The sequence below is a fragment of the Mixophyes fleayi genome, chromosome 1, assembly GCF_038048845.1.
Source record: "Mixophyes fleayi isolate aMixFle1 chromosome 1, aMixFle1.hap1, whole genome shotgun sequence".
Lineage (NCBI taxonomy): Eukaryota > Metazoa > Chordata > Amphibia > Anura > Limnodynastidae > Mixophyes > Mixophyes fleayi.
The window spans coordinates 65,755,492-65,781,586 of NC_134402.1; the positions used below are offsets into that span (position 1 = coordinate 65,755,492).

General features: G+C 36.8%; 1 protein-coding gene across 2 annotated transcripts; it reads left to right on the forward strand.

Annotated features, from left to right (window-relative positions):
* The first annotated feature begins 1,449 nt into the window (after positions 1–1,449).
* Positions 1,450–24,980, forward strand: PDGFRA (platelet derived growth factor receptor alpha). 2 transcript variants are annotated; one of them, XM_075195713.1, is made up of 23 exons: positions 1,450–1,637; positions 9,884–9,947; positions 10,385–10,705; positions 10,884–11,150; positions 12,208–12,338; positions 13,305–13,476; positions 13,910–14,099; positions 14,305–14,420; positions 14,657–14,783; positions 14,882–15,075; positions 15,328–15,422; positions 15,506–15,638; positions 16,231–16,335; positions 16,436–16,546; positions 17,172–17,325; positions 17,924–18,090; positions 18,778–18,887; positions 18,977–19,099; positions 19,432–19,543; positions 21,070–21,169; positions 21,282–21,387; positions 21,943–22,178; positions 22,807–24,980. In XM_075195713.1, exons 2-23 carry the CDS (start codon positions 9,896–9,898, stop codon positions 22,952–22,954), a joined length of 3,270 nt encoding a protein of 1,089 aa, XP_075051814.1. In that variant the 5' UTR covers positions 1,450–1,637; positions 9,884–9,895; the 3' UTR covers positions 22,955–24,980. The 2 variants fall into 2 exon arrangements, with proteins under 2 accessions (XP_075051814.1, XP_075051822.1); XM_075195721.1 differs by lacking the exon at positions 1,450–1,637 and adding an exon at positions 1,937–2,499.
* Positions 24,981–26,095: the final 1,115 nt, after the last annotated feature.

The window sequence follows — 26,095 nt, forward strand, 5'->3', positions numbered from 1 at the left end:
TATATATATATATATACAAACAGTATGTCAGTATGTAGAGCTTTATTGCTTAGACAATACTTTTTTAAAATCATTAAATGTGCAGTGTATTTAAGCAATAAATAGTAAATATATTAATTTTGTTTTACAAAAAGAAATTACATTTTAAATTATATATATATATGTATATATATATATATATATATATATATATATATATATATATATATATATATATTCATAGAGAGAGACAGTGGGAGAGTTAGGATTTGAGGAGTATTTGCTTGTCAAACCTCAAAATTTACACTTTAACAAATGTAATACTTTGATTCCGTTCAAAGGATTTGCCTAAAATCTGGAATAGTCGATCTTCAATGTTTAAAAACTGCATGTTTTCATATTCCTGCACATTTTTTAGAAGCTGTACGGTATCCTGTTAGCATTCCTAAGTCAAATCTGCTCATACATTAGCCTCCAATGGTTTCCTGAAAAAGCATATGGAAGCAATAGTGTGGCTCTGCAGTCACCCAAGCTGAAGATATATTAGTGGAGAATAAGCAAAAAGCTGCAGGCTGTATGCTAACCATGAAATGGCACAATCTATATGGGCAGTGTGAATACAGCTATGAGACATATACTGTGCTCTGCACTGTCTCTACAATGTACCTAGACATCAATGGTCTATTTCAAGATCTTAGATCACACCAAAAATAATTAAAAAAAAAAAAAGACATTTTTTCCCCTAGTAATAAAATCAAAACACAAGAAACAATTCTGCATTAAAACAATACACTATATGTAAAAGTTATATAATGTTCACAAGTTTATGAAAACTCTATTATTTGTTACATGTTATATTCGAAGGTAGAAATTAAAAAAGACTGTTGTCCAAGTTTAAGTGTATTTTTTAAACACATGGTTATAATTATATCAATTCTCCAGCGTTTCGTTTACTTTTGGATCAACAGCGCCCCCTTCCAGTCATAACCTGAAACTTGTTTTATACAAATTTTAGAAACTAGTGTTATTGCGCGTTGAGAAAATTAGTAAGGTACCAATAAAAAAAAACTCGTCTTCAAAATGTTCCTGGCTATTATATAGTAAACAAACTGGTTTCTTGCATGCTTTATAAGCCAGAAGAGCCGATTACATCAAATGTATTTAATAATGATTAAAAGTGTCTCATAGGCATTCTTGTTTTCTGCTGCTTGAAAAGTAAATCGTAACAGACTACAAAAGTAACAAGATCATTAATTTGGTTCTTTGTATGAACTGTTGTTCCCCGTGAATGCAGCCACCAAATGTTTTTAGTAAAGTTTCTCAATTCACATACTGCAAGGACCAGCTTGTTTATACCAGGGCAGTTATAGGTCGACGTGTTTGTGTATGTAAAAGTCAGACAGGAGGGGGAGGGCTTTTCCCCAAAATCAGTCTCTTATTGTGTGGGGAGGAGGGATGGACTTACTTACTTGACATCTCTGAGGTTGATTAGGTTTTTTTTTGGAAGGATGGACTGTAGCACAGAACCAGTTACAAGACGCGGGGCTTCACATTATTACTGTTGAATCTAGGAGGAGGGTGATCAACAGGACCCTCTGGAGTACACTTTCATTTTTGCACAATAGGTTTCATATTGACTTTGATTATATACTGAAAAGGTAAGCTAGAGTGTATCTGTGTGCATACATACTATAATTATACTGTTTGCTAGTTGTTTTATGATAAGTATTTATACATTTTCTTACATCAAAATAGTGAGGGCACTTTGTATCCTCCCTTTTATAGACCAATGAGTTGATGTTATTTTGGGTTTTGTCTTTTTTTTGGGGCTGAGAAACGCAAAGAGTTACAGTTATGTATGTACACCACATAGCCCACGCTTTATTTACCATAAAAAGTAGTATTAAATGATACTCTGCAGGCAGATCACACACAGCAACACTTAGTCCAGGGAAACTCTGGCAGCTGAATAATGGATGTTTGCATTGGGATGGATGATAGCTGATGCTCGGAAGATGCCTCCTTCAAATCTACTATGCAAACTTCATAAGGATGTTGAATAAGCTCCACTATCGTCCTCTTCATCATCACCCAGATCTTCTTTCCTGTGGATGTTACAAAGAGGAATTGCCTTGCTGGAGCTAAGTAGATGATTTCATGCTGGTGAAGGTCTCAGGAAGGACTACATCTGCCTGGGGGTCCTGTGGATGCTTTTTCTTTAAAGCTTGCATGCACTTTCTTCTTTGGGGCACAAGCAATTTGCGACTAATGACAACCACATTGTGAAGGGAAGGCTCCCTCTACATTTTTTGGAACGTGGATTTCTGGAATTCAGCTCTGGATTCGGGGTCTCCCTCAGGATGTAGGGATTGTTTTCCAAGTGCAGCAAAATCCTTTTCCAAATTGTATGATCTCACATGAATCATACATTAGGAAAGGAACCAGCTATCACGGGATAAGTCAGCAATTCATCATATTTGGGGTTCTTGGGTGTGCATTGAAAAACACCAGGAAGGAAAGGTAAGCGCAATATATGATTAATGTTGTATTGCGGAATAATATTTTTGGGTTGATTTTTTTAATATATTGCGGACTCAATTTGTATACACTTTTATTGACGCTTTTGATGTTGGGGAGCTTTGTGACTTTCCCTCCTGGGCTTCTATAACCTGGCTCTTTCAAGCACCTTCTCTGAGTTTTGTACTTGTACGTGTTCTTTATATGCTGTCGTGTCATTCAGCGGCACATGTTTGCATCCTATTGCCATGTCAATTGTTTTGTAACAATTAATGGAAGTCAAAAGAGCGAAAAGGACTACATATGGCATTTCCAGGTCCCCCGCTGAGACACAGAGCTGTTAAATCCCTTAAGACCCCACTCCTCCTTTTCCCAATCCCCCCTCCAGAACTGTGCCCTGATAAGGAGACATTGGTTGGAATTCTTTTTGGCTCTGGAGGTCATCAATGATGTGAAATAATAAGATTGAGAGTTCACAAAAACCCGCATATAACGGGTTGTTCCTTGGGAAGATTTACCAATGGCTCAAGCTTCCAGATTTACGCTCAGCTTGGCACCGACCCTTTAGATATAGGCCAGGCTCTTTGGCTCTTCTGATCCGCGTTGAACATTTTTGGATAGACAGACTTTTTTTTATGATTGTTTTATGTGAAGATCCCAAGTTATTAATGGCTGGGAGAGTGGAAAACAACCTTTTGAAAATTCACTCTTTAAAGGAAAAAATGTAAATGTAACAATCAATAGTGCTTTATGTTCAATTATCGTAATTTATTGGAAGTGTAATAACTATACAGACAATGCTGTTATTCCAGGGAGGTCACATGTTTTTCACCAAACTTTCCCTGGAAGATAAGGCTTTAGATGTCATGTTTTCATCACTGTGGTGACTTCTATTACCTGTATCTGTTCCCAGGCTAAACTAGTGCAATCCTGCCTATAAATTACGCACTGAGGAGAGCAATAGATAAGATAAGCTAAGAGCTTTTTCGAAGTCTAGCTGAGTTCTATATAAAGGCTTTAGCAGGACACAGAACATCTGTTTGTGGAATTAGTCTGAGATCAGACGTGTGTATATGGCAGGCTGCTGGTGTTTGTATCCATTCACACCTCTTGCTGCAGGCAGATCTCCCCGCTCCTGACATGGTTATGTGCATTCAAATCTGAAGGAGAAAAGCTGCACCACGTTATTTACATCCTTATAAATGCGTCTAGACATTGGGGGTTGGATAGCACACTGTTATTGGGGAGGTAGGTTACTCCCAAATTATTTGGTGAGATTGGATAGGCATAATTTTGTTTGGGGAGGTTGGGAAAGATGGGGTGGCCATAAGGTAATGATATAAAATAGGATAAGCAGAAGATATTTGGATAGATATTTAGGCATACGAAATGGGGAGAATTAAGATTTGGTGTGATTAATAGCCATCAAAAGTCTGCGTTAAAAACCCAGCAGGAAGGAGAACGGAATAATATAGGTTTTGTGGGTATGATTTCATGCAAGATGGGGAATTCGTTTGTATTATATGACCCTGCAGTTATCAAGAGCTGTGTATTTTATCAGCTTCACTATAAGTAACTATATATGTGTTGTGTGTGCAGAATCCTGTTCTGGAGGGAAATGTCTGAGACCGCTGCAGAATATGTTATTGATAAATAGTATAAAACTCGATGGTTTTTTTTCCCTTAAGCCAATCGTTAATATAATTGTTTTATGTAAATGTAATTCAATTAGAGCAGGCAAAACATTTGTTTGGGATTTTGCAAAGTGAGAACCATAATTATCTCTGTAGAGATTACCTGACCCTTTGGTCCCCCCATGGTAGTTGAGTGGTTGCATTTTGTTATCTAGAAGCTGGTCTCACCAAACAGAGAAGACTTGGGGTCTATGTAGGCGCAGATAGAAACTTTGTCTTCTCTGTGTAAACAAATTGATGGTATCAAGGTTGGCTCTGGATATTGCAACAGACTGATATAGAAGGAGACGCCAGATGACTGGTATGGAAAACATTATGGAGAGGGTATATTTACTCCCTCCTTCTTCCAGATGTGCCCTAGGAGAGAGGGGGTTAGAGCTTTATTCACTTCTCTGGGTCTTGTTAAATGTGGTGACAGAGAGGAGGGGGGGGGGGGGTGGTTGTGGATTGGTTCTGTATATATTACTAGGTGTTGGATGCTATTTTGTGCCAGGAAATCAGGTATATTGGATCTCCATTGGAAGTTACTTGTATTGTTTGTATTTATCACGTCAAACTCTCGTAAAGAAAGAATCGTTACTTTGTTTTGCTATATGTTACACATTGTATATTTTTTAGTTATGTTACATTTTTACTTACACTACTGAATATTAAGAACAATTGAATCGAAATCGAATGGAAATAGACATTTTGGCACCAGTTGAGATATACAGTGGTCCTTGATAAAAAGAAAGAAAGAAAACAAATTACCCAACAGTTGTGTGGGCAGCCTGACAGGATGATAAAGGGAGCAAGAATGAGTTTGGGTGGTGCCTGACGGATGTGCCGGATAACGCTGGAGCCAGAGTATAGAAAGTTCCCTGGAGAGAACTTTGCGCAAACTTGTAATCCCCAATGGGCTGGACAGCACGTGTGTGCTGCCACCTAGTGGGCGATTGCGGTTGATTGATTTTTTTTGCCTCTCGTTTGTATGGTTTGTTTTTAAAATTAAGCGCAAATAGAAATTATATGAAGTCATTCAGCGAGTAGTAATGATATATATATATATATATATATATATATATATATATATATATATATATATATATATATATATATGCAGAGCTGATCAATATGTATATTACAGCACTTTTTAGTGATATATTGCATTTTAAAGGGTAATTAAATATACATATATATACCAACTAAACACATTTTTGGGGAGAGAGAAAAAGTACACATTTATATTTCAGTTAACACAAAATTGTATACTCAAAGATTAGTTATATATATATATATATATATATATATATATATATATATATATATACTCATGTATAAATATGTATATATATCTTTCTATATATGTATAAATATGAGATAATGGTGTTCTGGAGTTGATAACAAAACATGTCTGCTTGCCAATGGCATATGTCAAGTTAGAACTTTACATTTAGAATATTTATTAAATATAAAATACAGAACTATCATCAACATTGCTTAAATGTGTCACTTGTTATTAATCTACCTCGTATCTATCTTATAATTTTATAATTATATCTATATAATAATTTTGATTGGCATTAATGATACGTCATTTGAAGGTTGTCGGTCTTACCTCTATAATAACTCCATATTGTCTTTATGCCTTTATCTATTTGTTATTAAGTACGTGCGATTAAATGTTTTTAACAGAGGAATGTCCTTATTGTTGTAACCGTAGGTGTAGGGTACCGCGTATTGTCTGTATCACAGATACCTTACATAGAATATTTCCTCCTTTGTTACTCTACTTGCACATATTACTTGGTTGTTTAATCCCAACGTTCAGTTCAAACTGGGCTGCCGGTAATACACCTGGAAAATATATTCTAAGTTCACGTGTTTTTGCAGCTGGGAAAAGAGAGACAAGTAGAAAAATGTCCTGTTCTTCTCACATTCTGCTCAATGCATTTATGTAGTAAAGTCTTCAAACTTGGCAGCTCCCCTGTGACTGTTTAAGGATCTGATTTGGGGTCAAACAGACCTGTGACATCTGTAAATAAAGTTGACTTCAGCTATTACATCATCTAACGCAATAATTATGTGAATTGTTAATGTTTCCATATTTTATGTTCAATCATCGTTTTACTAGGGCATTATTACAGTTATTACTATTAGTAAGAATTTGTCTTATTGAGAAATAATGTCCTCTGACAGGTATAGTGACCACAATAAAATCTGTTATGATTAACAGAAACTATAAATATTAATATAATATGTATATATCATACAATATAATATGTATATATACTATGTAGAATAATAATCTGTTATTCGAGTTGCTTTAAATACATCTGTTTTTTTCATTAGATATCTTATAAAATATATAAAATGTATATTATGATTGAACAAATTTGATAATACAATTAAACAAATCTGTCGTATAAAATATTAAATAGACTCACTAGACAAAATGCTATCTCTCTGTCTGTCACTCTCTCTGTCTGTCACTCTCTCTGGCTGACTCTCTGTCTCTCTCTGACTCTCTGTTTGTCTGTCTCTCTTTATACTTCTTATTCATACGTATTTGTTTACTGTTAAATGTTGTTTAAAGTGAATAAAATAAAAATATACAAGGATATGCTTAAGCAATTGCAGTTTCATAATCAATAACAGCAAATAAATAATTCCAGTGAGTTTAATGAAATAAATAATGAGTATTTTCTAATTCGTATTTCTAAATAAAAAACATAATTGCCCAGACTTGTCGCATCCTTGCTTGGTGACACTAATAGACAGAGATAAGGAGGATGCAATGACCTCTTGTGTATATGAAATATTGGAGTGCACTCCACTTACATGTGCAGCTATTGGAGTGCACTCCACTTACATGTGCAGCTATTGGAGTGCACTCCACTCACATGTGCAGCTATTGGAGTGCACTCCACTTACATGTGCAGCTATTGGAGTGCACTCCACTTACATGTGTAGCTGAGCATCAGGCTGGTGCGGTCATGTAACGTTAGTACGGCACAGCCTACCACGTGTACGTAATGCATCATTCATCCAATTAAATACTTAGTTTTAGTTTAATTTAAATGATTGGGAATAAATTCCAATATTTCTAAATCAATAAAATCCAGGAATCGTCACCAATGCATTCATTTGCTTTTTCAATAATAAGTTTTGATTTACAATACAACAATAAAACTTATTACCTTCCTCACTATATAACATTCGTTTTTTCTTCTTAGCAAACATTGCTGTCATTTATTTTATTATATAAATCTTGACAGTTTACTTCTAACATTTTTTTTATTATCCGGGTAGTGTGAAACCCAAATTGATTAATTTTAGCCATTAAAATATAACATTACGTGTTGTATAAGTTAAATGGCTATGTAAATAACATAGGTAGGCGACCAGTGACTCAGTCATACAAGGCATGCTGGGAGGTGTAGTACCACAACACTAGAGATTCAGAAGTTGGCTCTCATTTAGAACAGGATGTCAATATGTTCTAGTATAGTGCAACATTGACCTCTAGTGGATCATCTGCGTTATAGTGTAGTGCTCTGTTGTTACCCTAATTACGTAGTCTGACTAATATTTTATACACTTTTTAGCATACATTATGCAATGTGATTTCAACATTCTTGATTATCTTACTATGAATTTAACCAGGACAACATCCTCATGTTGCAAACAATATCCCCATGTGTCATTTTAAGGGCATTTCCGTTTAGGGTTTTGTGTTTAAAAAGTCATCTACGAAAATGCAAATTATCTGTCATCATGCATGTTTGCATATAATGTATACATGTAAGTAGCTTTGCAGGACTCTTCTTATGCATAATTAGAATCATATATATTATATAGGAACAGCTTTTAAATAACTCATGACAATGATAACTATATGTATTCACTTGGAATATGATGAAGATATGAGCATGTGGATGCTATAATCAAATACTGATTTCCCTCCAAAAACTTGGTTAGCTGTTAAAATGGTAAAGAGCTTAAAGCGTTTAGGGGCTCATGTTAAGTTGAACGCAAATTGCATTCTTGGCATTTAGTAAGCTTTTCTACATTAGAGCATACACACAAACCACTAATTTCGGAATTAATGCTTTGTGAGCTTGAACCAAAACGAAAAACTTTGTTGAGTTGTTTAGATTGATGCTCGTGGTCACAGGTAGATATGTCAAGTAAGGTAGGTACATAGACTTGTGGTCACAGATAAATGTGTCTGGTAAGGCAGGTACATGAGAATTGTGGTCACAGGTAGATGTGTCTGGTAAGGCAGGTACATAGGCTCGTGGTCACAGGTAGCTGTATCTGGTAAGGGAGGTACATGAGAGTTGTGGTCACAGGTAGATGTGTCTGGTAAGGGAGGTACATGAGAATTGTGGTCACAGATAAATGTGTCTGGTAAGGGAGGTACATGAGAGTTGTGGTCACAGGTAGATGTGTCTGGTAAGGCAGGTACATAGGCTCGTGGTCACAGGTAGCAGTATCTGGTAAGGGAGGTACATGAGAGTTGTGGTCACAGGTAGATGTGTCATGTAAGGGAGGTACATGAGGCTCGTGGTCACAGGTAGATGTGTCTGGTAAGGCAGGTACACAGGCTCGTGGTCACAGGTAGATGTGTCTGGTAAGGCAGGTACATGAGGCTCGTGGTCACAGGTAGATGTGTCTGGTAAGGGAGGTACATAGGCTCGTGGTCACAGGTAGATGTGTCTGGTAAGGGAGGTACATGAGAGTTGTGGTCACAGGTAGATGTGTCTGGTAAGGCTGGTACATAGGCTCATGGTCACAAGTAGATGTGTCTGGTAAGGGAGGTACATGAGAGTTGTGGTCACAGGTAGATGTGTCTGGTAAGGCAGGTACATAGGCTCGTGGTCACAAGTAGATGTGTCTGGTAAAGCAGGTACACAGGCTCGTGGTCACAGGTAGATGTGTCTGGTAAGGCAGGTACATAGGCTCGTGGTCACAAGTAGATGTGTCTGGTAAGGGAGGTACATGAGGCTCGTGGTCACAGGTAGATGTGTCTGGTAAAGCAGGTACACAGGCTCGTGGTCACAGGTAGATGTGTCTGGTAAGGCAGGTACATGAGGCTCGTGGTCACAGGTAGATGTGTCTGGTAAGGCAGGTACACAGGCTCGTGGTCACAGGTAGATATGTCTGGTAAAGCAGGTACACAGGCTCGTGGTCACAGGTAGATGTGTCTGGTAAGGCAGGTACATGAGGCTCCTGGTCACAGGTAGATGTGTCTGGTAAGGCAGGTACACAGGCTAGTGGTCACAGGTAGATGTGTCTGGTAAAGCAGGTACACAGGCTTGTGGTCACAGGTAGATGTGTCTGGTAAGGCAGGTACACAGGCTAGTGGTCACAGGTAGATGTGTCTGGTAAGGCAGGTACATGAGGTTCGTGGTCACAGGTAGATGTGTCTGGTAAGGCTGCTGGTGAGTGACTTAAAATGTTAAATATTTTTTTCAAATATAAAACATTTTAAGTCACTCACCAGCAGTTCCTGAAAAAGCTCTGATATTATATATAATACCTGGACCAATAACTAGCAATCATATGTTAGCTCTGATACATTTGTTCAGGTTATGAACTAATTGGTCGCTGTTTGATTTTTATTGTCAATAATTTGAAACAGTTTGCCCTGAATTTGCTCAAGTTTTATCTCAATATGATATTTATCATCCTTCTCTGTTATGTTGCAGTTTCCATCAATAATGGCACATGTCACACGGGCATCCCTAATTTTGGGATGTGTCCTAATTATTGGTAAGTGTCCATATCTTGTATGTTGTATCCAATGTTCATATGTGGAGATATATGGTTTATATGATTAACACAAATGAGCTAAACACGACAATAATGGAAAATAAATGAACACATCTTTGTGTGTTAGTGTGTTTGTGCGTGTATAGTCCAACAGTCTACTTTCTGGAGTCACTGAGTTAAACGCCGCATAATATTACTATTGATCATCTATCAGTTTGCCACTGCGGTGATTGCGAGCCATGCATACACTTGCGGACAAACTTTCATACTAAAGTTAAAAAATAGCAAAACAAAAATAGAAAGGTAAAAATACAACATAACATGTTAAAGAAATTATAACTTGTTGTTATATTTGTAGTTTGTGATACTTTGGGTGTGATGTGAACTTTGAGATAAGCAATACTGATGGATACACAATGTGTTGTGTTGTTTTGCAGGTCCATGGTTCATTTATGGTGAACATCCCTTACCAGTAATCTCCCCAGAGATGGAGGAAATGGTGGTACAGTTGAATGACCACTTTTCAATACGGTGCACAGGAGAAAGCGAGCTGAACTGGCATTACCCCACCTATGAAAGCGAAGAGGTTGGCGACGACAATGTTGGCATTCACAGTGAAGAGAATAACAGTGGCTTCTTTGTGTCTGTGTTACAAGTTACGAACGCTTCTGCCCATCATACAGGAACCTACACCTGCTATTACAATCACACACAGGCGGACGAGATCGAAGGCGCAGACATCTATATTTATGTTCCAGGTTTGTGCATTTCCAATGTTGGAGAACACATCAGTTTTCTCTTGCTCATCATTGTGCAATATATAGTAGGACAGCTTGCAATGCATTGTTCCCCCAAGTTATTAATACAAACCCAGGGAAGAATGTGAGATAAGAAATACAGGTGTATGTGTATGCTTATGTGGACTGTTTCTTTCAGACCCTGCAGTGCCCTTTGTCCCTTTCGCTGATTTTGATAATTTAATTGTGGTTGAAGAAGATGAATCTGCCATCATTCCATGCCGCACCACGGATCCTACCAGCCAAGTGGTTTTGAGGAACAAAGAGCAGAACACGACAGTAAATGCTTTCTATGACAGCAAGCAAGGCTTTGTTGCCAACTTTCCATCAGGGTACTACATCTGTGAAACAATGGTCAATAGCGAGCTATTCAGATCAATCGATTTTTTCCTACAAACATGGAAAGGTACATGCAAAGTCTCCAAATGAACTGTGACGGTGTGAAATGCAAAGAGAAACTAGGATTGTGTGGTTTTAATTCGTTAGAGCCAAAGCAGCACAAGTGGTACAATCTGGAATGTTAGTTTGAGGAATATGATATTAGTGTTTTCAGATTTACCCAGATTTCCCTGCAGAATATTTATGACCTTCACTTTTATCCAGACAATGCAGTAGAATATTTGATAGGATGTAGGAAGACTGTCGGGGTCATGTTGCATAGGGCAACTTCTAAGCACAAAAAGCACTATTTACAACTGGGCATTCACAGTAGAAAACGTACATGTCAGTCTGCGCTCAGATTCCGACGCATCTTCCCTTCCCCTTGCACCTCTCAACGATTAGAGAAGCGAAACAGAGGATGTAATGGGCAGCCAGAATTAGGCATTGGGCAGTAAGGGTATGCTAATGTTCCTTACTCACTATGCTGAGGGGGATGTAGCCGCAGATATACCTATAGGAGGTGTATATGTTGTGGCCGCTTTCCCCCTGGTGTAAGATCCCCACTGATGATTATTATACACATTTTGTATACTATACCTAGTCTCATGTATTTTATAAGATATGTGTGGCTTGGAATACAAAGTAAATTACGGAGCGCAATTTACACTTATGTTGTAAGTGTAAATGTCATCCAACTCTACATGACCCTGAAACGTCTTTTCTAAATATTAGTCAACATTTTTAAACATAATTTCTAAGTTTTTGAGAACTTTACAATGATTTCTCATAAGAAGGGATTATGAATTTCCTAAACAATTATACTAATATTGATTATGTGAATGCAGAGAATGAATGAGGTTTATGTAATAAAATAACACAGAGGATGAACCTGAAGTTATTTCACTTCTATTTCAAAGCTACTTTCCATCACTACTCAATAAAAACATAAGTGTAAGAGATTACATTCCTTGCAGAATGTCCATCATATGATTCTATATTCCTCTCTAGCAATGGGGTTGTTCTACAGTGTAAAGATTGTCTTCTCCAGTTCCTGCGCTGAATAGTTCTTGTTTTTGTTGCAGCGAGTAACAATATCAGTGTGGATTTGCAAGCTTCAAAAACAATCTTCAGATCTGGAGAAACCATCACTATTACCTGTGTTGTCCTAGACAACGAGCTGGTGGATTTACAATGGATTTACCCTGGACAGGAGGTGAGTCATTGACAAAGTATAGTTTAGTAGGCTGGAGAAACTTTCATCCTGTTAGTCCTGGGGTGAATTTATGACATTACATGCAACGGGCTCTGTTCACAAATACTTATATCTTGTCAGCCTTACATGACGCGCCTAATATACCCTTGTGTACATCCCAGACCCTCACATTGATTCATAATCATGTTATATCCAAATTATTTCCCAGCAACAAAAACATGCACAGGTACAGAAGGGTTAATAGATTTAATCTTCATCAAAATAAAGTGTTTAAAAAAAATCATTAAGAATAATTACAAAAGAATTATTAAGAATAATTCAATCTGATCAACAGCTACTTAATTATCCATATATATATATTTTTAAAAGCTTAGTGAATTAATTGTAATAATATTACCTATATTCTGTATTATTATTATTATTATTATTATTATTATTATTACAATTCTTCATTTCTGTTTCATTTTTAACAGTGAGTTAAATCCACTCATCTCTGTGACAGCATTTATTGACATTACTATAATCTTTAAGTCTGTAATATTTTAGGGCTACAGGGTTTGACTGTAGTTTACAGTTATATCTATTCACTGTAATTATTATTAATTTTTTAAGGGGAGGAGGGGGTTAATATATTTTATTTACCTTCCGGTCACAGAGTGTATTTTGGCACTGGAGAGTAATTTTTGTGTTATATTGGATTATCAGTTTTTTGTATATGTTTTGGTGCATCTTTTAATGATGCATGCTGTACTATGGTATGTAAATTATTGTATAAATCACATTTTAGGTTATCATATCATATCCAGTAATAGGTTCTAATTCAGTTCAAAATTTGACAGAATGTTTTGCAAAATAATTTGGCATTCCTAAAATAACGATTCATTAATACGAATTTGATGAAGGATAATTCGCTAGCAATAAATACAACTCATTTTGTATCTTACTAGTTATTTGTTGTCATTGCAGAGAAACAGCGGCATTAAAAAAGTTGAAGAAACCAAGAATCCTCAACTGAGGTTGGAACATACATTGACCATACCGAATGTTACAGTAAAGGATTCTGGGGAATACCAGTGTGCAGCCATACATGCTGTAAGAGATAGCAATGAAGTGAAGAAGATAAACATAATAGTTTATGGTAAGTATGAGGTAATGACATAAATAAACAGAAAAATGGGGATTTCTTTTCTCTTGGAGTTGGTAGCTACCAGACTTTTATTGCAGGTCCGTTCATCACAAAATATCACAGTAAAGAGCGCACAGAAAATGAACTTGAATCATAGCCTGTGATACATATCTAGAGACCTTCAAAGCCTTCTGAAACTTAGCTATGACACTTTTATAAGACTGAGTAAAGCAGAAGGTGCGGTATGGGCCGGTATTGGGGGGATATGGGAAGGTTTTTAAAGAGAAGTGTGAGACATAGGCAAGTATTTTAGAGACAAGCCCAGAACATAAAAAAAAAACAAAAGTATCAAACATTTAAGAATAGTTATTGAAATAAGTAATTTGTGTAAATTTTATTGAAAATAGTAATTTGCTTGACACTTTTAAATATTTTTTAATTTCAGATAAAGGGATAATTAACATGAGTCCTAACTTTGGATTGTTGGAATTCGCAAAAATCCATGAAGTTAAAAGTTTTTCAGTGGATGTCCACGCTTATCCACCACCAAAAGTTATCTGGTTAAAAGACAACATAACCCTGAATGAGAGCCTCACAGAAATCACCACCAACACTGTTGTGACTCAGGAAGCTACGTAAGTTCTAATTTGTATAGTGTTACAAGAAAAATTATAATGTACATATAACAAATGACAGGTTTATGGCTTAGTATATTAATTAACCTACCCTGTGAGTTATGTTATAACACAGTGTTGGTCACTGTATGCTTTTTATGTTATAAGACGTGAAATCAACATTCATTTGAATACAGTCTTACTACGTGATTCATGTTTTTAACAGGTACATAAGCACATTGAAACTCATTCGTGCCAAGGAAGAGGACAATGGATTATACACACTTGTAGTTCAAAATTATGCAGACATTAAAACATACTCATTTGAGTTGAAAGTTAAAGGTAAAAATAAAACCTTTATCCCTTTTTATTATGATTTTTTTTTTTACTTTAGATATATGTTATATTTTTGGCTAGTGTATTGTTTGGATATAATGTTAGAATATAATGTTAAACTCCAAAACATATATAATTGTAAATTTGGAAAATATATTTTTATAATTTTGTCTAAATAAGGTTTTCTGCTATGTAGCATGTGCATGTTACATTATTATTTTTTTTTTTTAAATTCTCTGTAGTTCCTCCTTCGATATTACAATTGGTGGATGATCACCATGGGTCATCTGGTCAGCAAACGGTGGAATGCCTAGCTAAAGGGATGCCTGTTCCTGATGTGGAATGGTTGGTTTGCAAAGATATAAAAAGGTAAACATTAAAATTTTATGTATTGCGTCAATTCCAAAACTGTGTGGAGCATCGGATTGTTGTGTTATTTCCTGATCATTAATGTATCTTCCTTTCAGGTGTAATAATGAAAGCTCATGGTCCGTTTTGGTAACCAATGGGTCAGAAATCAGCATGGAGACTCATCAGGACAATGAGAACAGAGTGGAGAGTCAGGTGACCTTCAAGAAAGTGGAGGAAACAGTGGCAATCCGCTGCATAGCGAAGAACGACCTTGACGTTGTGGCGAGGGAGCTGAAATTGGTTGCACCTAGTATGTCATTTCATAATTCTTTTTTCATAAATGCTCTACTAGACTAGTGTACCTAAGCAAATAATTTTTCACGGGCAGTACCTATGTTCTTGATGGAAAATCTGTAATGTTGAATACTTCTGAGAATTAATATTTCTGATGTGTCAAAAATAAGGGGAGATAAATTCATAAATATTTTTTTACATTGTTATTTGCTATTATTGTCTGTTGTTTTGAATTTGGATTTAATTATTATTTTATTGATCTTTAAAGTTCTACGCTCGGAACTAACAGTGGCAGCTGCAGTGCTGGTTCTCCTGGTGATAGTCATCATATCTCTCATAGTTCTTGTCATCATATGGAAACAGGTAGGAGATAGTTCTCAGATGCGGTCTTATGCTGATAATGTCCCATTTACACAGCATCATTATATTATGTCTTTCTTTTCCAGAAACCAAGATATGAAATAAGATGGCGGGTCATAGAGTCAATAAGTCCTGATGGTCATGAGTACATCTATGTAGACCCAATGCAACTGCCTTATGATTCACGATGGGAATTTCAAAGAGATGGACTTGTTCTGGGTAAGGGAGTCAGTTACTTCATTTTAAATAATAGACATGTATTGGTGTCGTTAGGGTCCTTGGGATTCGTCCACATGGATGTTGAGAAACAGCGCTAGATAAAACTGTAGTCAAAACATTGTTCTTTGTTCTCATGTTTAACAGAACATTTAAAGTTTGTTTTCAAAGCTTTGTAGCATAATGCCCTATGTACTTAATGAGCGTTCCTGTAGAAGTCTGTTTTATTGTACCGAGTAGTTATGCTCATGCACGCTGCAGGCAATGTTGAGATTGATGCAAAGGAAAGGGGAGCAAATACTTGTCACAAAGTGTGTGTCTACAGGCCCATTAGCTTACATTATTTTTTGGGCTATGAGGCTTAAAGTGAGTTTAATGTTCTACACTCACAACAATTAAATTTAACGTTGTTATGTACAAAGCCTTATAACTTATTAATTGTAATGTCATGAACTTGTAATATGGACTCTGTGTAATATTTATTGTCTTTCTTATGTTATGGGAATGTTGCTGTTTAAGCTTACTAGAAATATATATATATTTTTTATGGGCTTTTGCAGAACAGAAATTAAATATTTTATAATGTAATTCGCAGGTCGAATTCTTGGATCTGGAGCCTTTGGGAAAGTAGTGGAAGGCACTGCATATGGACTAAGTCGTCCCCAGTCCGTGATGAAAGTTGCCGTAAAAATGCTTAAACGTATGTATTTATCATGAGTTGAATAGAATATTCTTACATGTTTTATATATAATGTTTGTGGGCCTAGTTTTAATGTATTTATTTATATCCCACTCAATAGCTACTGCTAGATCAAGTGAGAAGCAAGCTCTAATGTCAGAACTAAAGATAATGACACATCTCGGAGCTCATCTGAACATAGTCAACTTACTGGGAGCTTGTACCAAATCAGGTATGCAATTTGTGTTTAGCTTAGACATGCCACCCCAAGCTATGTCATATCACATAAACTTACAGTGATCTTGCCATGAAGACACATAGGATGTTAATGACGTAGATTTCATTACCTTAATACATTTAATTCCTGTTATTGAACAGTTTGACCCGACTGATTCTGCAGGACGGAAGGGAGAGGCAGGTTGACTTAATTTAAGTAAGACAGATTTAAAATGTCAAGGATCAGGATTCCAAGGGTTGTCCTTGATGTCGGACCTGTCATTCTTGAGTCCATTTTATAAAGTGTCTCCCTGCGCTATGTGCAAATGCTAAATATCAGCTGTGGAGACCTATGATCACTCCCAACCGGCTTACTCCTGCAGCTACTCTGCAGATGGGACATTCGGCATTTGCATATAGTGGAGGGAAACACTGAAGTCATATTATACATTAGTGATGGAAAATGAGTGGTAGCCTAATACTCTATTGTAAATTACTGATATATCCACCTGATGTGATATCTAGCTTTGTTTAAGGCTGATTTGGTTGTGTAAATATTAAATTCATATATCCATATGCAGATGTCTTGTGCTATCTTAGCCTGAACAGATGACTATAATACATTGCTCATCATATTCCAGGACCCATTTACATTATTACGGAATACTGCTTTTATGGGGATCTGGTGAATTATCTGCACAAGAACCGGGATAACTTTCAGAGTCGACATCCAGAGAAGCCAAAGAAAGATCTTGATATCTTTGGTCTTAACCCAGTTGATGAGAGCACAAGAAGGTATGAAATCAACTGCATCCTCTTGACCATAACCGCTCATCATAGTATTGCCATTGCTAGATGTCTACTGTCATACCCCCTTTTTGGTGAATGCAAATCTGAGTTCAGCTAACAACCCTCATTTCAAGAAAATACTTGTCCCATATTTTATGTGCTTCCGAGAAGTCTAAAGTTAAGTCCACACGTCACTATAACCAACCAGCATATCTGAGTCCAGTCTGGCTATGCATGTGGTGGACCAAATTGCAAATATCCTATTGTCAGAATCAGATAGAGGTCCAGACAATCTCGCTGGTTCATGATTAAACCATAATTTCTGTAATACCAGATCAAAATCTAATCAATATCAGTTAGACTATTATTGGACATAGAATAGCTATGCTAGTTCAGACACACAATCGGCTTTCTAGATATGCCCATATGTGCTCACCATTTTACATGTTTTCTATAATTTAATGTTTCTATGAGCTGTTTATAGCATTTTGGCTGAGCTCTATTACTATGCTTTTTTTAATGTAATTTATGTTTGTGCAGCAGAATATGTATCCATCCACCTTGGAAGGTGCAAGTCAATAGAACGTTTCTATTTATATTCCAGCTATGTCATTTTATCCTTTGAAAATAATGGTGACTATATGGACATGAAACAGGCTGATACCACCCAGTATGTACCGATGCTAGAGATGAATGAGGCGTCCAAGTATTCTGACATTCAGAGGTCTTTGTACGACCGTCCCGCATCGTACAAGAAGAAGCCAATCGCAGGTAAATGGGATTCAGATATAGATGAATATAAACACAGAATACAATTATTAGTGTATGTGAATATTTTATTACTTAGCACATTGCAAGTCAGTACCTTAAACTTAATATTGCTCAACAAATACATATTTTTAACTTGTACTGGTTACTAATTACGGTATTCTTTAAATAAATGTATTTGCTGTTGATCTTCATTTGACACCATAGGTTCCTGTATCATTTTATACGTGAGTCTACAAATTAAGTTACTTTAAACGTAATACATCCATTTTCAATTTTATAAATTATAGTATAATGAAAAAAAACAACAGTCAAATTGTCTACTATATGATAGATTAAGTATTAGTTTACCGTATGTTCCTATTGTATACAGGCAGACAGACAGACAGACAGACTGTATATAGTGTTACTTTGGGTTAAATGTATCAAGCTGCGAGTTTCCGGCGTGATTGAAAAGTGGAGATGTTGCCTATAGTAGCCAATCAGATTCTAGTTATCATTTTGTAGAATGTGCTAAAAAAATGATAACTAGAATCTGATTGGTTGCCATAGGCAACATCTCTACTTTTCAAACCCGCCGGAAACTCGCAGCTTGATACATTTACCCTTCTGTGTCTCAAATTCTTACTAATTTCTTCCTACCACAAAAATATTAAAACAGAAAACACATGTTCTTGTTTTTTGAAACAGAAGTGAAAAACCTCCTTTCGGATGATGGCTTTGACGGTCTGACTCTACTGGACTTACTCAGTTTCACATACCAGGTTGCCCGGGGCATGGAGTTCTTAGCATCTAAGAATGTACGTACAGTACACAGAGTGACCTCTATTGCATTCCACATACCTTGCAAGGACCCTAATCTCACTAAAATGTGTTTATCCCCTTGCAGTGTGTGCACCGTGACTTGGCAGCTCGCAACGTCCTACTGGCACAAGGGAAAATTGTGAAGATATGTGACTTTGGTCTGGCCAGAGACATAATGCATGACTCCAATTATGTTTCAAAGGGCAGCGTACGTATCAAATCTACTCGTCCTTTGCAATCTAACATAGATGGTAGATTATAATTACCACGACCACATTTGATTTTAGAGCAGTGGCGCTTGGTGAACATGAAGTTCAAAGTAAATTACATGTCATTTAACTTACATTTGCAATCCCTAAATCACTAACTGTGTTTAAAAGCTTCTACTGAGCCACTCCCAACGTCTGTCTACGCTGTATGATTTTCTCTAACACTAACAAGTACAGCCGAAATAGTCTTAAAATATAAATATTGGTGTGGAATATAATTTTGCTATGTTGTATACCATGCTGACCATTATTGGGGGTTCTTGCTCTACAGACATTCCTCCCAGTGAAATGGATGGCTCCAGAAAGTATATTTGATAATCTCTACACAACTCTGAGTGATGTGTGGTCATTTGGCATCCTGCTTTGGGAAATATTCTCTCTTGGTATGTATACATTAGTAAGATAATACAGTAGTTTAAATGATGCATTTACAAAGAAAAGTATTCATTGTTCTTCTCTACTGTAGAAAAGTCTTTCCAGTTTGGCCGCAATGATCTTTGTCCATTCTACTACTATTATACTTTTGAAAAGTCTTTGTTCTTTTGACAATATAGCAGGTTTAAAAATACTCTATTTAAAAATGAGCATATTATCATTCATTCTATGTAATCTGCAGTATCTTTGAAACTCGATGTATATAAAAGCCAAGAAATATGTAAAAATGGAGAAACATACTGGATGTCCCATTTTATGCTACAAGTGTTTAGTTAGGATATCCCTGGTAGAGAGAGGATCGCGGAAGCTAATTGCAGCAGTAATCTCATAAGTATTGATTAAATCAAGTTGTTATGTTGACCAATCAAATAATCTCTGAAAAGCAGGATCTGAGCACAGTATTGTCAAACTATACAGTATGTTTGTTACATGATAGGGAGAAATGATAGACTTGGGGCCCAAATAAGGCTGGGTACACACTGCAGAAAATGTCTCCTGATGCGATATCATTAACGATTTTACCAACGACTGAAAGTATCAATCAGCATGCCGATTCATGTGTACACACTATACATGTTTTACAAGAAGTACCCTTAGATCTGTGCTCTTCATCTGTCATAACCATCAGCTGAAAAGATCATGACTCTGTAAACTCTATGGAGATCTGGTTGTGAGTGCATACACACTGCAGGTTTGGAACAGCATCGTTCCATCATTGAACAAGATTTTTAGTCCATTTATAAAATTAAATCAAACAATACGATGTGCTTTGGAGTAATAATCATTCATCGCTGGAGCGTGCACACCAATGCGATATTAGGTCCAACTGTCATTTATCAGGTGATTGGCCCGATAATCGGGTGAAAAACCGGTAGTGTGTACCGCATTCTGTGTCCAGATCTTCCAAAAAGCCTGGGACAAATCCGGACCAGACTTGCATCCATTTGCCTCACTGGCTTGTCACCACACAAACACAGATGTTATAACAGTTTCATCCAAAGCGATCTAGTTGCCAGCCCTGATATCTCCATGTATAGTAACCTTGTGTTCATATATTAAGTAATCCACTTCAGTGTGTGGCACGCTCATGACAGGTCACATCAATAGTGCTATTTTAATATGGTCTACTGACATAATAGGTCATGTGTTCAATTCCCGACCATGGCCTTACCTGTGTGGAGTTTGTATGTTCTCCCTGTGTTTGCGTGGGTTTCCTCCAGGTGCTCCGGTTTCCTCCCACACTCCAAAAACATACTTGTAGGTTAATTGGCTGCTATCAAAATTGACCCTAGAGACTCTCTCTCTGTCTGTGTGTGTGTGTATGTTAGGGAATTTAGACTGTAAGCTCCAATGGGAGAGGGACTGATGTGAATGAGTTCTCTGTACAGCGCTGCGGAATCAGTGGCGCTATATAAATAAATGGTGATGATGATGATAATGGGACATTCACCAATTTTACTCATTGTGTTTTAAGGTGGAACACCATACCCAGGCATGGTTGTGGATTCTACATTCTATAACAAGATCAAAAGTGGCTACAGAATGGCAAAACCAGATCATGCAACCCATGAAGTGTAAGTGTACATACAATAGTTAAAATGTTATACAATACTGTTCCGAGACCTTAACTTGCTGGCAGCAGGGCAGTTTGGTGAAGACTACTACATTCTTGTCACCCATCTACAGGTATGACATCATGGTGAAGTGCTGGAACAGTGAGCCAGAGAAGAGACTTACTTTCTATCAATTGAGTGAAATAATCGAAAGCCTCTTACCTGGAGAATACAAAAAGGTATACAGATATCCTATGGTTATATTGTTCAGACTGCCATGGAATATCCAGCCAACTCTTCCAACATGTTAATACACAGACAAATAATAACATTTTAGTGTTTTAGACAAAAGCAGAAAGCTATTAAACAGGAAACCAAACTTGTTGACTTCATGAGCCATCTGGGCAGCTGCCTTTTAAATAGTTACTTCTCCATCCTTAATTAGCATTTTCTTGCTTTATTATTGAATATCAGATGTCAGTGTGACATTACAAGAAATAGAATGTGTATATTTATTTTGCGCAATGCTTTTACATGAAATTATTGTTATATACACAGACAATAGAAGTACAAAACCCCCAACATTCCCTTTTATTCGTGGACAATCAAGTTTTTCTTTAGTGTGCAAAAGAGCATGGCCTATAGATGAAATGGTTCAGTAGATCCCGAGCATGGACAATTAGAAGAACGGGGGGGGTGGGGGGTACGACATATTTTCATGAATTATTAAATGAGAACGTTGATAGGTATGGAAGTAGATACAATGTAACCTGTGGATGTTTCACCCTTTGCAGTGCTATGAGAAAATTCTTCATGACTTCCTAAAAAGTGACCATCCCGCTGTCACTCGCATGAGAAGTGACAGTGACAATTCCTACATCGGCGTGACCTATAAGAATGAGAACAAAATGAAGGACAGAGAGAGCGGATTCGATGAACAGAGACTTAGTGCTGACAGTGGCTACATCATTCCTCTCCCAGACATTGACCCAGTTTCTGAGGATGAGTCGGGCAAGAGAAACAGGCACAGGTAATCATATGATCTTTTTATTTTTTTAATCATACATGTTGATTGATTGAAGTGAATATGAACACGGTATAGCCCAATAACTGCGCCACGTTGAGGAGGGTGCCCTGTCAGCCCTGCTGACAAAATATGATTTTTCAGCGCGCATCTTGCCCCCTTATTTTTCGAGTCGGAATAGGTGCGGGGATATGGGGGAGTGGCGTAAGAGGCAAAGAGGCTTCACTGCTCTTGTGCAAACTCTGGCAGGGGGGTGCTGGAGATTATCCAATGTAGCACACAGCATAATTTCAAGATTGCAATTTAGTTTTTAGCTCAGGTAATCAAAGAGATCCGTTTGATATCATGAAGCCAACATTGGCATTTGATATAAGCCTTTCAGTGTCATTTTTATATGGTCAGCACTTTTAAGCATCAAGCAATCAGGAAAAGATGCTAAATCTTACTTTATTATATCTAATATTACATGCAAGTCAAACACATCAGTTTTTCAAAGAAGTATTAGCAAAAGTCACAATAATCCAGAAGACACCCCATCCAAACAATGTCTAGATTCTTTTGCTCCCATGTAAATACACTGAATATTTCCCTGGGTGATCGATGAAACATTAATATAATAATATTTTGCTTTCAGTTCTCAAACATCCGATGAAAGTGCGATTGAGACAGGGTCCAGCAGCTCTACATTCGTCAAGAGAGAGGACGAGACCATTGAAGACATTGAAATGATGGACGACATTGGAATAGATTCATCGGATCTAGTCGAGGACAGTTTTCTTTAAGACACGTGTCTCAGAATCCATTTCACTAACAATACCATGAAATTATAGGAGAAAGGCTGTGAAGTCCAGTGATTTCTATTTTTTTACTCAGAAAACCACTTTATCGCAATGGACAACATGACAGTGGACAATTTGCCTTGCCGACCACACGGTACTTCTAACACCTTAAAGTGCACCTACAACACAGGTACCAACTGGAATTAATGGCCGTTACGGAGGCCAACATTCTAAGCTCTTCCAAGTGAATTTTATCAAGCGGTACATCGTAGCATCTCAGTATATTCTTCTTATATTTTTTTACATTTGTGGAAGAACAGTAGCTTTGTGCTTCAAGGGCATTCCTGACTACAGAAGAGACATCAAACTACAGCTGAATTTCTTCAATGTAATTATGTAAATAAATAAGAAATGAACATATTATTTGAACTAACAAGAAGAGACCACTCGTGAATTGTGTCTTCTACATTTTCTACCAGGCGCTGCTGTTACACAATTGTCAAAAACATTTCAAACCACTTTAAAGGACTGAAGAAAACTCAGACTAAAACCATATCTTTAAAGATAGAAATTTAAACATATGGTAAACAGAATTTGGGGTCTAGGGCCCTATAACCATTGATGCTATCATAGATGTTGTTTTGTGCAAATAACAAAGTATTAACATTAACGATAGATGTATTTTTGATGACCCATTGTACTTAATTGAAAGTATTATTTTTCTAACAAGCCAACGGACTCTAAGGACTGCATAACCTAACATGAAGCAATGGGATATTTTTGTGCTGTGTATTAATACAGATGAAATAATGCTTAAGGCAGGAAGCGGCTAATTTGCAATAGAACTGACTTTCTTTTTAGCAGAAAACTATTGACCACTACAATTTGCATTGAAAAACCAGAGTGTTACTAAAACAGATAGTGATCTGCTGTTTCATTGTGTTCTTTTTTAAACTTTACAATGTAAATGCAACTAATAATTAGCATTTTAACTGTATTTAATTACACTAAAAGATTTGATAATTTCTTCTAGGCTTGGAGTTGTATCCATCCATAATACTTGTGGTACCCATAAAATAGCATGGTTAGAATGGTTGAGATACTCTGTCTTTGACGTCCTATCAATGGAGGGCGAAAGAGATTAAATTCAAATAATATTCTGGATTTGCATGATGTGATGTAACAGATACATTTGCGAGGAGATTGCTAGAAATTCTATTTTGGTTCTTAAAGAATACACAGTATGACGCACTCATCTAATGAAATGTACTGCTATAAGTATTAGTGAATGTTTAGTTCCCGATATAGGCCAAAAGAGACATATGTGAAAATAAATAATTTAGTTTACATCTAAGATCGGTATAGTGTCGGCTAAGGAACACCCACTTATAAATATATTTCTGGGAAAATGATGCACACTAGTTTGCCATGAAATTTGTATGACAAATGCTTTTGTTACAGGTCATTACCTAGCTAAAGGTTCTTAAATTGTTATTTATAACAATTAACCTCATACAAATACTGGTCATTGTAACCTAATCCGAATTATATACAATATAAACTGGAAAATGGTTCGAAGAACCAATCAAATGGACCAAATGTCATTTTTTTGTTTAATATATGTTGCAAAATTTGTGATTGTGGTTTTCCTACCCTACATTCCACAATTTTGACTTATGTTTTAATAGGAGATATACTGACATATTCTTCTGTCATCTTTAAAATGCAATCTCATGTTCTCCAGAAAACACTGCTCTGTTCTATAACATGAATACTTTATTAAATGGGTTTTGCGTTAAATAGTCCTACTTTCTAATGAAGGACGTAAGCTAAGATGATGTTATACATCAATTTGTATATTTTATTACAATATAGTCCTTAAATACTGCCAAAACAAGTATGTTAAGCTGTATCACTGCCTTTGTTTATATGTGTTTTGACTATGATGTACTCCACAGATGCGTTAACTGTTGCACTTTTAAATGTCCAAAATTATATTTTAGAATAATAAAAACCTATGTGTTTCTAAGATTGCATGGCTGACTATGAGTAAAAGGCGATGTGTAAAGGGCAATACGTGGTAATTATAGTTAATGTGTTCTTTGTGCGAGTGTGTGAAAAAAGAAATTAAATGTATGTTTCATATTATCCCCACTATTTATGTATTGTGTTGGTGATATTGAGATATCCCTTCATATTTTGTAGTGGCTACTACGGAATATCTGCCAGTGATCAGCAAATAAGTTGACCACAGTAAGACGTCACCACATATATGCTGACAATAACAGGCTGTTATGGGGAGTTATACAGAGATGGCTACAGTTGTTGACAGTTGGTGATAGACTGGTAGTTGTGTGCTCCTGCAGGATAATCATGGTTCTGTTTCCTCTCCTGAAATTTATAGTGAAATAATATGGGCCACTGACATTCAGCAACCAGCCACATTGGTGTTCTATACTGTGGCCGTGGACTGCTGGGCTGCAGCATGGAAGGAAGCTCCGTCCATTTGTCCTCATCTGTAGAAGGCAGGGGTCCTCCTGTCCACCTTTCCAGCTGTCCCCAACTACATTATTTATTGTCTATATGACATGAGCAGGATGTGTTTACAACTGAAACACAGGTAAGTATTTTGAAACCCAATACTGTGGAACCACAACCTTAAACCTGAATTCAGCCATTAGTGAAACCTGGGAGATGCAATTATAATATGATCTTCCAATTGAGATACCACACATAATATGGCACAAGTATTAAATCAATATCTTTCTATAAGAAAATGTTCTCAATCAATACTCATCTTCCTGAACCTCTTTCCTGGTTCACCTCTAACCCATCAAACAGCTCCTTTACTTTTAATGCTCTGGCACATCCTCCCCTCCACTCCCACTATTTGTTGGTGTCCCACAAGGCGTAACATATCCAAAACAGAGCATATCTTCTTCTCTCCTCCCAGAGCCACCATCTCCCTCAAATCTTCCTCACTGTCAATAACACCACAATTTCCTCAGTCTCCCATACCAACTGTCTTGGAGTCAAACTTTATTCCTCACATCCACAGTCTCTCTCCCAGACCTGTCAACTCCACCTAAGAAACATTGTGTCACGGCAATAGGGTTTCTGGGATCCGTCTCAGGACCCTTGGGA